This window comes from Gracilinanus agilis, chromosome 4 (genome assembly GCF_016433145.1).
Source record: "Gracilinanus agilis isolate LMUSP501 chromosome 4, AgileGrace, whole genome shotgun sequence".
Taxonomy (NCBI): Eukaryota; Metazoa; Chordata; class Mammalia; order Didelphimorphia; family Didelphidae; genus Gracilinanus; species Gracilinanus agilis.
The window spans coordinates 236,959,076-236,972,135 of record NC_058133.1 but is presented as its reverse complement, the minus strand read 5'-3'; the positions used below and the strand labels follow the sequence as shown (position 1 = coordinate 236,972,135).

Here is a 13,060-nt window from a genome sequence, read left to right as displayed (position 1 = left end):
CAATTTTCTTCCCTTCATATTGACTATTAGGTGTCAAAGGAAGTTGTGTTTTTTTTTTTTTTGGATTAGGTTATCCACCAGCAATTGACATAGACCTTAAAGGTTTTGAACTTTACTAGTGGCCTAGGGACACTCTAGTTGATCACTCAAGAATCAGATTCAGTATTCAGAACTATTAGATCAACAGCTGGAAGGAAGATTATCTTGGAGAAAATCCAGTCCAAACCCCCTTATTTTACAAACTAAACATGTCCAAGAAGGTTGATTTTTGTTCCTAGAGAGAAGGAAGAACCCGAAGTCTGGAAAATCCCAAGTTCAAATTCTTCCAGACACTAATTGTGTGATCCTGAACAAGTCACTTAAACCTCCCTGTGCCTTAAGTTTCCTCATCTATAAAATGAGAATAGCACCTACGCTGCAAATCTTAACTTAAAAAGCAATTATTAATTGTCCAAGTCACAAAGATAGATTAGAAGGGAATTGAACCTCCAACTACAGTGGGTATTTTTTCTACTGTACCATGCTGAAATTTATTTATTCTAAGTATTTTTTACTAAGACAGATGCTAGCCAAAGCTCAATAAAAACAAAGAATAAAAAACTAGTCAAGAAAGATAAAATCAGAGTTTCTAAACAATCAAGGAATGACATTCATTCCAAAACAAAATTATCATTGCAATATCCCCAGAAATATTGACAAAGCAGTTCTTACACTATATAGGATTACAGTGTCAGTGTGAATAACTATCATTTCTTGATTTTGGTTGCACTAATAGTAAATTATTGGGTTGTGTTTCACCAGGTTCTCATGCTGAAGACCCAGTTGTTTTTTTTTTAATTTGGCCCTACTTCTCCACATTTTTGTAGTTAACATTGATCATTTTATCCCTTTCATCCTTTTCATAATTCCTGAGTGGGGAAGTAAAATAGAAGGCATTTCTTCTTCAATGGCCTTTAAGGTGAAATGGACTCATCTTGGGTCTTGCACGAAGGAAAATAATTTAATCCTTTACATCTACCAGCTTTTGTGAATACTTTCCCCTGAATTAGACTTTTGTAATATGTCATGATGAAAGCAAATTCATTCTGAGTAGAAAAAAATAAGATTTCCTCTTTTTACATAAAATTCAACCTTATACTGTCTGGCAATTTAAGAGTTAAGGTTAAACTGGACAAGGACACAAGATTTCGGAATGTGGTAGTGATGGGAATATAAAGTAGAAATTCAGTTATAAAGCATATGATCAATGTAGCGAAAGATTCTTGAGAACCCAAACCAAGTAAATTGACATTCAAAACAGTTTTCTTCCCTTGGCCCAGTTCTATTTGGATTTGAGGAGATGAGCACTTCCTCTTATTGGGAGATAATATATAATACTTTAGGGACAAGAGTATTAGGTTATAGGTTATCCTAATCCAAAACTGAATTCTTAGGTTTATGTCCTGTGGTGTAAAGTACTGAGTGTGATGCAAGACTTCAGGCTTCAATTTTATATTTGGAGGGTAAGTAAATAACAATTGCATTGTACAAACTTAAATGATTAATGAAGGTTAGTAAAGGGGAAAAAAACCAAACTCCAAATGAATATTTTATTTAAAATAAGGAACAAATTTAACCCAGGTAAGATATTTCTGATTGATGTGAGATGTGGACAATTATATTTCTTTCCTCTTTAGTTTCTAGTCACTGTGAAGAAATGGAGACAAAGATCTGAGGGTTGTGGCAGGGGCAGGTGGGTAGTAAAAAGAAGTTTCTTCTGTTAGATGAACTTTGGCAATGGCATTAGGAAACGTTGTCTCAGGACTGTACCCACTAAAAAGCACAAAGGACTTAGGGCATTCACTGCTGCTTGCTGCTGACAGTGGTAACTGCCATGGAATGAGAAACCAATTTCTTGCAGTGTTACTTTCAGTACAATTAATTCATACTAATGGTGATGTTAGACAAAGTTGAAGAAATTGTTGCTATTTTCAGTACTGTTTATGAGCTTAGATTATAGGCAATGCTTTTACCTTAGCTTTAACCTGGCTAAAATGGAAATGTTTTACATGACTTCACATGTACAATCAATGTCAAACTGCTTGTTCTCAAGAAGAGAGGTATAGGAAGGAATTTGGAACTCAAAATTTTTAAAAAGATTATTAAATTTTTAAAAGTATAATTAGTAAATATTTAATGAAATAAATAAGAAGAAAAAAATCAGGCCTTGCCTTTCAAAAGCAAAAAAAACCAAAAAAACTTTTAGCTTTACAAAATGTCCTAAACAATCACAGGGTTTTTAAAGCTTTTCATGGCAAGTATTATTTTTTGCCTAATCCTCAGCTGAAATGCTTGTCGAATAACATTCTGTTTTCACTATCCAATTTATAAGTTCAATCCCATCATAGCATTTTTTTCAATTAAAAAAATCTTATCTTCAGGAAGTTCAACTTTATTTTTCTTAGATTGAATTTGCACATTATCTCTTTGTGACATATGGTGTTCCAGATACTAGCTTCTACATTTTTGCTACTACTATACTACCCTAACTTAAAATATCTTTGGGTGTGGACTAAAATCTGAATACCTCCTTGTTTACAGCTGATCTACATTTAGGGCAAGATAAATATAAAATCCTCTTATTACTTGATTGACACATAAGCCAAGTGTTGGGCTGAAGATGAAATAGGTTGCAACCTCTTGCCAAAGGGTCGAGACTTAAAATGAATACTGAGACATTCATCTTTATTTTTAGACATGACCAATGTAGGTATTTGTTTTGTTGGATTGAGTATTTATGAGGATTTTATTTGAGGGTTTTATTTTTCTGTTTTTTTTTTTAATTGTTCAATAGCGAGAGGAGAAAGTGATGATAAAAATACAAATATTTTAAAAACCCAGTAACTTTGCCTAGACCGTCTAAACTCAAAACAAGAAGGAATCTTGGTGTCTTTGTCCTGCTCTTTAACTGCCTAGAAATTTACTGCAGCGTCCTACTCAGTTCTGTCCTTCCTACTAGGATTTTCCCTTCCCTTTTTACCCCCTCAACGCACTTACAAAGAATGTGTTCCATTTCCTCAGGTTCCCTGGTCTGTTTCCAAAGATAACAGCTAAGTGGCCTATACTAATGGTGTATTGGGGAAAAAAATACAATGGGAAAAATTTCAAGTTCTAAAACAAACTTATAGGGAAAGATTACCTCTGATGGTGTCAATGTATTTTATTTACTGATAGTATTTATTTTTAATGAATGTAAATGTGGACTTTGTTAGGGAATTAAGAAAGAGATATTTAAAAAGGCAAGTACAATTACTAGAAATGTGGAAACAAGGTATTGTTTATAGTATTTAAGAACATTATTAGATATGAAGTACAAAGTCAGTTTAAATGCCTAATGACTTACTTCATTCACACACATTCACAATTAAAAGTTGTCCACTCATCCCTTGGTATTGCGGTATATTCCATGTAATTAGAAGAGGCTGCAGTAGCATACCATGGCTTGCAGCTCAGGTATCATGCAGCTTATAGGGTGATATATCCATTCCCTCATTTCCCAACATGAAACAGTATCCACTGGAATCCACCCCTGCTCCAGCAACTGTTTAGCAAACAGCACTTTATAACAGAAGAACCAAGATGCACTGGAAGAGATGATCTAACTTCAGAATAAAACTAGTGGTCCAATAATAAAATTAATTAAGAGAGCTACAATTTAATATCTTACAGTAAAAGTCTTGAATTTATTAGACAAATACCAACTTTTTGAGGGATACTCCTAATTCCCAAACGCTGAGAAACATTTGAATTGTTTAAAACTTACAGAAAGTATGTTTCATGAAACCAGATAATGCTAACACATATATAGAAAAACTCCAATGACATTGGAAACATTGTGAACAAATAGTATTTCAAAATGAAAATTCTAACATTAAAATGAAAAGTGGCTATTTTTACTGTCCTGTGTTCTTCTCCCTTCCTCATCTTACACTGCTGAACAGACTACACACCAGGAATGGGTAAAGACAAGTAGATGAATCAGAAGAAAGAACAATGGTTAGTCCCAAAGTAATCTGTTGGTGCTACAACTGTATGAAAATGGATTCCAAAAAACTTGAAGCATCAAGTGGAAAAAAATAATCAGAATGTAGCCCACACACCTATTGATTTTTTGGTCGAAGGAATAAGGTGTTGTTAAAGATGTAACAAAATTTTGTTGGCTTGGCCCCATCTGCAATTCAGTGAATTAGAAAAAACTCCATATTGAAAAGAAATTTTCATGTCAATAATTTCCCTCAATAATCATAAAGTCAACTCAACTGAAAAATTAATACCTCTAGTTAACTTTTTGATAGTTGAGAAATTTCCTTAATGTTAGTTGACTAAATGTAAAACTATCTTTAAACAAATCATTTTTATCTTCCTTAAGTAATGGAAAGTATTGAACCTTCTTACCCAACACCATATTTGCCTTCAGAACTCATAAAGCTCTTAGGTCTTCTCACCCTTTAAGCAGTATTTGATGGAAGACAGAATCTTGGACCAGAAATGAGCTGTCCAGATTCAAAGAAGATTAAGGAGTAGGTAGAAGCAGAGGAGGTGAAAACCGGATTGGGTGGCTACTAACACTGCAGCCACCTCTAGAGGAGTTTCATTACTGCTCAGGGTTGAGCACAGTCTCCAAAAGTTTCCCTAATCCTGCCAAGGAAAGTACAACTGCCTAAATCTGTATGTTGACCACACAAGTTTGTGAAAAGCTAAAGGAAATGACTAATTACAGAACATTAGATGACCCAAACCATAGGGTACTTAAATGAAAGCCAAGATTTCTCATCTAAGACTGGTAGAGATGGGAGTAACTAACATATTACAAACCAATAAATATAATAAAGTGCTCAGTAATTAATTATAACTCCAGCACAGCTCAAAACATAACAGAAACGAAGCAAGATTACATCTTATTTCACTAACCATGCTCCTAATTTTTAAAAGGCCAACTTCCTTATGGAATTCCAGTCTCACAAATGGAAAGTTAAATAAAAATGTGGCCTCTAGTTTTTATAATTTAGGGGGAAATTAAAAAAACAAAATGGCACAGATCTCACTGGCAAAAAGCATTTCAGTGATAAAAGCTATAGACACTTAAAAATTAACGTGATTCCCAACCCCTCCAAAACTCCTAAGAATTACTTTTGACATGGACATATTTTGAGTTGCACAAGAGGAAAAGGACTTTAGTTTTTCCATGATGTACAAAAAGAGAAAGAGTCATTCTTTTATTCTGAATTGTGACCTTACATAATGAAAGGTCTGAGGACTTTGAACTGCTTCTTTTCTCATGTGAAGCAGTTAATATTGCTGCTGGCAGACAAAGCTGAAGGAAGGGTGAGGTAGGGAAGGAGGAGGGAAAGTCAAGACAACAGTAAAGTAGCCAAAATAAGAAGTCTCCACTTCCCATAAGCAAAAAAGACCTGTGATTTCCATCAGGGGAGGAAACAAATCCCAAATCAACATTCCCCCAGTACCATGATAAACGGGCACCAGGGGAAGGTTCTGATAAACTAAAGGCAAGAAACATTGAAAGTTATAAAATGAATTCCATTTTATTAAATAATGCAAATATTTTTCTTGGCACCATTTAGACAGCGGTTCTTAGCTTCTTTTGTAGAACAAACCATGTTAATTTGAATTGGTGGAGGAGAAGGCCATTTAAATCAACTGACAAGCAAACTGATTCACATTTGAGGGCAGTCCTCATTGTCTGGCTTTCCTTGTCCCTCACCTCATCTGCAGGATCCAATGGGACTCCCTACCCTCACCCTGTCAGCTCAGTGTGAGCATGTCCTTTAAAATCAACAGCAATACCACTTGGTCACCTGGAGGAGCTGCGCTCTTTGCTCACACAGTCATCCTGAGAGGTGGTGTCACCATTGCCCATCATATTGCAGGTCCTCCTCTTTTTCCTCCGGTGCACTGTCCCATCAGCTTCAGAACCAGATTCACACTTGAATATAAGGTGAAAAAAACAAATTCAATACAGTACACATTTGATCTTTTCACTACAATACTCTGTCCTTAGGAGACCACACAAAGAATCTAATAACTAGAGTCATTTTGGAGCTATTCTTTAACAAAACTTTTTAGATGTTTCTGTTTTCCAGAAGGCTTGCCATTATCCTCCATCTAAATTTTCCTTTATTGCATGTGAACAAGTATATTTCAGTATTTTAAAAGAGCTGCCATTTTAGCATACTCCCTCTACTGATGAATATTGTATGTAACTTGTTATATACATTAGTAGACTATTGCTTCCTGAATTGCCATGTAATAAGAGTAGGTTCAAACTCGCATCATGATAAGATTAAGTAAGATCTGATCTGATAACATCTACATAACCAATTACAATGGGGAACCTCCCCATAATTTTAGTTCCATAACAAGGGATACAAAAATAAAATAGATTATAACATGCAATCCAGGTTTTTAGTTTATCTTAAAGAGAAAAAGAAATGAAATGTTAGTCAGTGATACAAAGTGGCAAAAATCCTTTAAAAAACACAAGTCCCTGGTCTTTTAGATTATTAGTCATATAAAGTGAGACATTTTCTCTATCCTCTTAAGGATGGCTTTCCATTCCAGAAATCTACCAGAATGGACAATGGTTTCTGAAAGAATCAGCAAAGGTCTAATTCTATAAACTTCCCCAAAATATCCTGGGCTAAGAGGAGAGAGATGCCCTACTGACCAAAGCTCATGCTAATAAGATAACTCAAGGTAACATGAGGTAGATTTCCTGCTCAGCTTTACCTACCTCAGAATCAGAGTCAGATGAGCTAGAGCTGGAAGAGCTGGAGGAGTCACTAGAACTGTCAGAGGCAATACCAGTAGATTCTTGGAGATCAACGGAGTCAGCAAGTACTGCCAGCTCAGGGTGTTCTTGCTTCAAAATCCTAAAAGATGAAAGATCACGTTTGTGCGGCTTTACCAAAGAGCAATGACGACAAACAAGGATGTAGGGTTAGAGTTGAGACTTAGACGCCTTGAACCGAGGAATGCCAATGTATGCTCTACTTCAGAGGGCATTTTTTGACAATGGTGAAATCACAGACCAAAGCACAAGTTGGAGTGCAAAAATTTATACTTTTTTTGAAATTTCTCTCTTGACCAGCTACATACACCACTATCTCACACTGCAGGGAAAAGAGCCAAATGGACTATGCTTGTGAGTAAGTTTTTTGGCATTAAAAAAAGAAAACAAGAAGCACAGGGAAATTAGGTTTCCTGGTTGTTTTAATGAAAGTCACCTTTCCACAGCACAGCATTTAAAGGCCTGACATAGATTTGGTTAAATTCAATTTTGACTAGGGAAAATTAGCCATATAAGAAAAAGGAGTTATATGTGGCAGATTGGTATCCTTCCTTTTACTGAGGGGGTTATCATTTAGAAAATTATAAATTACTGAACAGGGACATAGGAAGCTCAAAAACTGGACTAAAGAGAGAGCCTTCTATTTTTAGGAAAGTTGGTTTCATATCCACATTAGTAGATGGCAAAAATCTCATTCTCTTTGGAGGTTGGATAGCCCATATTACACCTTGCAGTGGCCTATATGAACAGAGGCAATGGGTCTCAGCCCTCTGAGGTACCCAAGAATCCAAGGAAGAACAACAAAAGCCACCACCCTTGCTGGCCATCTCAGCAGGGAAGCTGAGGGCTGAGTGAGCCAGAATCCCCCTCTTACCCCGAGTGCTGGTCCCTCCAGGTCAGGGTTGGGACACAGTGGCACGGGGGTGGCTTGCAACTGCCGCTGCCCGTGCTGTATCTGTTCTGTGGATAAATAGAGGAGCTAAGTCTCCAGGGCAGTCACCCCACAAGAATTGAAGGCAATAGTTCAAATGGGAATAATGCTTCTTGGTAATTAAAAACAAAAACAAAAACACAAAAAACAAAACCCCAAAAACTATAAGTTCATTTTCCCAGTTCTAATTTAAAAATAAAATGAAAACAACAAAAAAAAAAAACAACAAACCAAAAATACATTCCTGATCCTAAGCATGCACAAAAATTCTAGTCGAACATCTTTAGAAGTAACTGATTTTGGACCCAAACTCTTAAACCCCAAATACTTTTCTTGCAGTCCCAGCTGTTCACCCAGGCCTATTCGATATGGATGTATTTCACTTCAGCAATGAGGACAGAAATCTGGGCTTTTTCTGTTTAGTTTTCGGTAGAAATGTGTTCATGACAAAAAGAAAAATCTAACACTTCTCACCTGTACCATTTCCTTGATAACTTTGGCCTTCCTCTTACTGTCTTGTGCCACACAACAGGGAAATTAGTGCTGCTGGCAAAGTTTTGAGTGATAGCAATAGTAGTGTCAAGGTTGAGAACAACATGCCACCAACCTCCTGAAATTCAAAAAAACATTGTGCATCCATTAAACAGAGATGTCACATTAACTAAAGCATCGATGCCATTTCTGTATCAGACTCTTGAATTTTGATTTGCTGGCTTGTCACTTATAAAATTTTGCTTATGGATAAAGTTCTTTCTTACTGAAGGGGATTCCTAAGATATATAAACTATTTTGAATGGTTAAGTTCACTAGGTCTTCACGCCACATTTAGAATATTTTAGCAACCCTCCTTAGTCGTTAGTTTCAAGGGTTGAAATTTCCTCCCAAGTGTCCTGAAAAAAATTTAAAAAATAATCTTTTCCCTTTTTGTCATCCCCACCTACCTTAAGAAATTGTACACAAATATCAGTTTCCAGTAAGCACAATTAAATAATTTCTTTGCACTGTATCTCTTGACTGCCTTTGTAGAGAATGCCCCAATGCCTAGGGAAGGCATTCCCTCTCTTACCTGCTTTCTTAAAACCCTAAGCTTCCCTTAAAGCTAGATCATGTGTTATCTCCTATTTCGTCTTTCCTGATCTCTTTGTCAATGCTTGCTCTCTCCTCGAATTCTCATATATACTTATTTATATGCTGCTAGATCATGTGTTACTTTCTATTATAAGAAGTCTTTCTTGATCTGTGCACTTCTTATAATGGAAAGTTAACACACACACACACACACACACACAAAAAATCACAGCAGGTTTGGAAAATGGTTATGTGCTTGATAATGAAGAAAAAGCATTTATTAAGTATTAATTACTATGTGCATACTGGGCATACAAATAGAAAAGCTATCATTCCTACTCTCAGTTAAGGAGCTCACAATCTATTCTAAGTGGCAAGTCTCTCTAAACTTGGCTAAACTGGTCTTTCTTTGATTCACAGAGACAAAGATTAAGTGCCCCATATTTTCAAAAATGAATACTAAGTCAACTCATCATTCAGTTATATCATGGGTGCATAAGGATTTACATTTTAAACAAAAAGTTACATTTTGTTTAAATCTGCTCATGTTCAGATGTGCTGAACCTCCTGTGATTTTATTTTTTTTCACCAAACCATATACACACCTGGTACAAAAACAGTCTCTCCAGGTTTCTGTAAAATTTCTAAGGGTTTGAATTCTGGTGGCCAAGTTGGAAGCTGTGTCCGGGGATAAATAGTATTGAACCAGGTAATAGCTTCATCTTGTTGGTTTCCGCCTTCATCACGAGTCACCTTTATAAGTTCCCTGGGAGTACTGGTAGGAAATAGGCACCAGCGTTTGTGTCCTTGTACCAAGGCATTCCATGCACTGGTACCCAAGGGATCAATGTGAATTCCAGTTCCAGACCGTGGTGGCCCCATTACAAACCACCTATGGTAAGAAAAAAATCATCTAAATATGAGCAGTGTGTAAAATTGTAATCTCTTAACATTTATATACACACATACACAGAAATACAAACAGTATCCATTTAAAGGTCAGGAAGTAAAAAGTAGTCTGTTACCCAAATTTTGCCAAATATCTGGAATGGGGAGAAGAATGTTAAAAGATCTCTCTTTTCCCATTGCTCCTATGGAAATTACAATTCAAATATGAGAGCCAACTGGGAAGCAAGACACTAAAGAAGAGGAGGTAAAATATGGTCTTTGTTTTCAAGGAGCTTCCAAATCTAGGGGAGATCAAAGATATAAATTTAAAACAGTATCTCCCAAAATAACTGAACAAGTTATGCTTAGAAGAAAAAATAGCTGGATAGAACAAAGACCAAAGTCTATAAAATACTGAATATTCAGATAATTTAAATGAATAAAATTATTCCTAATCATTACATTGAAGTAAAAAATAAAAGAAGAGCCTTAAGACACTGACTTTAAAGGAGACACACTCCCAATTCTCTCCTATGACAGGGACTACACCTAGGATTTCATTGTTATAATGAACTCCCCACAGAGGAAACTTCTACCAAAGAAAGTCAGCACCTTCTCTGCAGCTTACAGTCTTAAATGACTAGGCCAGGATCACAAAACAAGTATATGCCAGAAGCAGAGTACGCTTAAGGGTTTCCTCTAGATAAGGTCCAAAATTAGCCTGTGCTTCCATTTAGGGATAGTACTGAAACTCAAATCAGAGACAAAATCCCCACTTGTCCTCTAGGATAATACCCTAGACATCTCACTCTTGCAAAGAAGGTTTTAAAGTTAATTTTTCCTTTCCTTCTCATAATTTTATACCCTAAGATGGGTGGTTTATTTAGATTCTTAAGGCTTTATGTTATATGATCTGTCCCTAATGTTGAAAAAAAGCATAGCTAATCAAGGAGTTTTCTTTTAAAGAAAACACTCCCAAAATAGGTAAATCTCTTTAGTCATATATAATAAATAGAATAAATGATATACTAAACCAAATTCAGAGTTCCTGGTTCAAATCCCAACTTTGCAATTTACTGCCTGTGTAAGGGTAAATCAGTTTAATCCTTTGGATGCCAATTTCTTCACTATATATAAAGGAGGGTGGATTAGAGGATCTCTATAATCTATAAAATAAGATCCCTTTCAACTTCAAATCTACAATCCTATCTCAACCAACCCCCTCCCTTACTGATCTTTATCCCCCTACCACCTAAAACAAACAAAATACCACTCTTAACAGAGTTGTATACTGGAAAGCATTTAGTAAATATTTGACGAATTTAAAGGTTAAAGACAGTCAACTTTAAATAATCAATCTAATTATTCACTTGGAATTTTATTTTAATCAGCTTTCTTTCTACCATGGTTGCTAGTATACTTAGCAGTTAATTTACCTGTTTGAGTGGAGGCAAGATAAATAGAAGACAGATGAAGCCTGGTCAATACTGATGTTTGTCAACTGTTCTGGTAATGGGTTGAAAATGGCCAAATTAAGCTCCTGGCAACTATGAAAAACTATAGTGGTAATAAGATTTTAGTTACCTAATAAAAACTACCAGTATATTGAAAACTGGGTAGTCTACCTGTAAGGTGGCCTGCGCTTTTCTCCTGCATATTGGAACAGGTCATCTGTGAAAAATTTGGGAACCTTATAGTCTTCCAAAAGTTTCCTCCTCTTGGGGTGCTCCCCATAGCTGCTATCAAAGATGTAGAGGGGGCTATCATCTCGGGTGCTCTCCATGTATTCAATGTAGTACTTCATCTTCATTTTCACGGAATAGCCATCATTATCTTCCCCGCATTTGAACTTCTGATTCCTGTATTTGCGTTTCAAGCGCTCCAGAGTCCATTTTTCCTGGGCGGACCAGCCTTCCTGGGCTTTCAGCAGGACTACGGGCTTGTAAGGCCTTTCGTACCGCTCAACAAACTCTTCTACCGAGAGCTGTAAAGCATCCACTCTTTCCACGTTATCCTGAAAACGTTACAACAGACACTGCGGTTAAGCGAGAGGAGAAAAAAGGTTGGCAAAATGCGGGTATTCCCCCCCCCCCCCGGGTGGCTGATTATCCCTGACTCAGGTGAGTGGTCACAGATCTCGGCTTCTGGGAGGAAGTCTACCCACCGGGGTCTCCTTACCCCCTCCCCCAAGGTGTATTAGGGCTCTCTCTCCCACGTGGGATGCAGAGACCCTTGTCAGCAGGGTCTGCCACTCCCCTCCCAGTCAAATTGTCCGGCAGGAAGTAGAGGTCCCCAGGCTAGCTCGTCTTCCTCAAGGCCGCCCCCGAGGCATGGGCCCCTGGCGGATCCAGCACCACGCACCTCCGTCGCGGACCTGGGGAGGGGGGAGGGGGGATTTGAGAGTCCGGGCAGCCCTCTGCCCGGACAAGCGGGCTCCGCCCCAGACACAGTGCCGGGCCTCGGGTTGCTGCGGAACCCCCACCGGATCTCGGCCGCACTCACCACCACTGAGGCTGGGTTCAGCGAGAAGCTCTCGAAGTAGTTGTGCCGGGTCCAGTCCAGAGAGTCTTTCAGCTCGGGCCGCGCGCTGCGCTTAGCCTCCCGAATCCGCTTCTTGCTCTTGTGGTTCATCCTGCAGGAGGCTCCGGTCGGCCTTCGCCCTTCTCTGCTACGTCCTCGCCTCGCTCAATGAGCTCCCGAAGGCTCTGCGATCCACCCCCTACCCCGTAAGGGGAAAAAAAGAGCAAAGAGAAACAGATAGCTCTCCTTTTCCACCGGCTCCTTTAAATGTACCTTCCAGAAAATTCAGTTCACTAGCACCTCCCCTTCCTTGAGCTTCGGATTGGCGGAACGAGGCCCCCCCCCCTCCAGGCACCACCCACAAGCCGTAGGGAACCGCTCATTGGTCGTGGCGCCTTCGAGGCACGCCCTCTGACCAGTGGTTCCACCGCCATGTTGAGAAGGTCAAATTGAAAGAAACAGCGTACGGAGCCGTGAAACTGTCCTACCTTAGCCTCACTCTTGCTTCCGGTCTCAGCTATCCATTTCCGCTCCACATCTTTTTGTTTTCGACTGTCCTTAACCTAGTTCAAATAATCTTGATCTGGTTTTGATTCCTTTTCCGCCCAGTCGCTTGTTCTTTTTTGTCTTTTAACTTATTCTGTACTTAGGAGACCAAAACCCAGAAGGAATTGTGGCCAAGCTAATGACCTTTTTTCGGGGTGGGGAGGTTTGGGAGTAACTGACACGTGGGTGCCTAAGCCACGTGGCCCCAAGGTTCACATTTAGAGGCCCCGTTTTGGTTGTTCGATTTTCTGCTCCACCTC

At 38.3% G+C, this 13,060-nt stretch overlaps 1 protein-coding gene across 3 annotated transcripts; it reads right to left on the bottom strand.

Annotated features, from left to right (window-relative positions):
* Window positions 1–5,560: 5,560 nt before the first annotated feature.
* On the bottom strand, window positions 5,561–12,956 carry JMJD6 (jumonji domain containing 6, arginine demethylase and lysine hydroxylase). Of its 3 annotated transcripts, XM_044676637.1 has the most exons (8): window positions 12,743–12,812; window positions 12,237–12,453; window positions 11,360–11,748; window positions 9,452–9,738; window positions 8,253–8,388; window positions 7,722–7,802; window positions 6,791–6,929; window positions 5,561–5,983 (listed from the first exon to the last, which is right to left on the bottom strand). In XM_044676637.1, exons 2-8 carry the CDS (start codon window positions 12,363–12,365, stop codon window positions 5,852–5,854), a joined length of 1,293 nt encoding a protein of 430 aa, XP_044532572.1. In that variant the 5' UTR covers window positions 12,366–12,453; window positions 12,743–12,812; the 3' UTR covers window positions 5,561–5,851. The 3 variants fall into 3 exon arrangements, with proteins under 3 accessions (XP_044532572.1, XP_044532573.1, XP_044532574.1); XM_044676638.1 differs by lacking the exon at window positions 7,722–7,802 and having other exon boundaries at window positions 12,743–12,956; XM_044676639.1 differs by lacking the exon at window positions 5,561–5,983 and having other exon boundaries at window positions 6,844–6,929; window positions 7,722–7,807.
* Window positions 12,957–13,060: the final 104 nt, after the last annotated feature.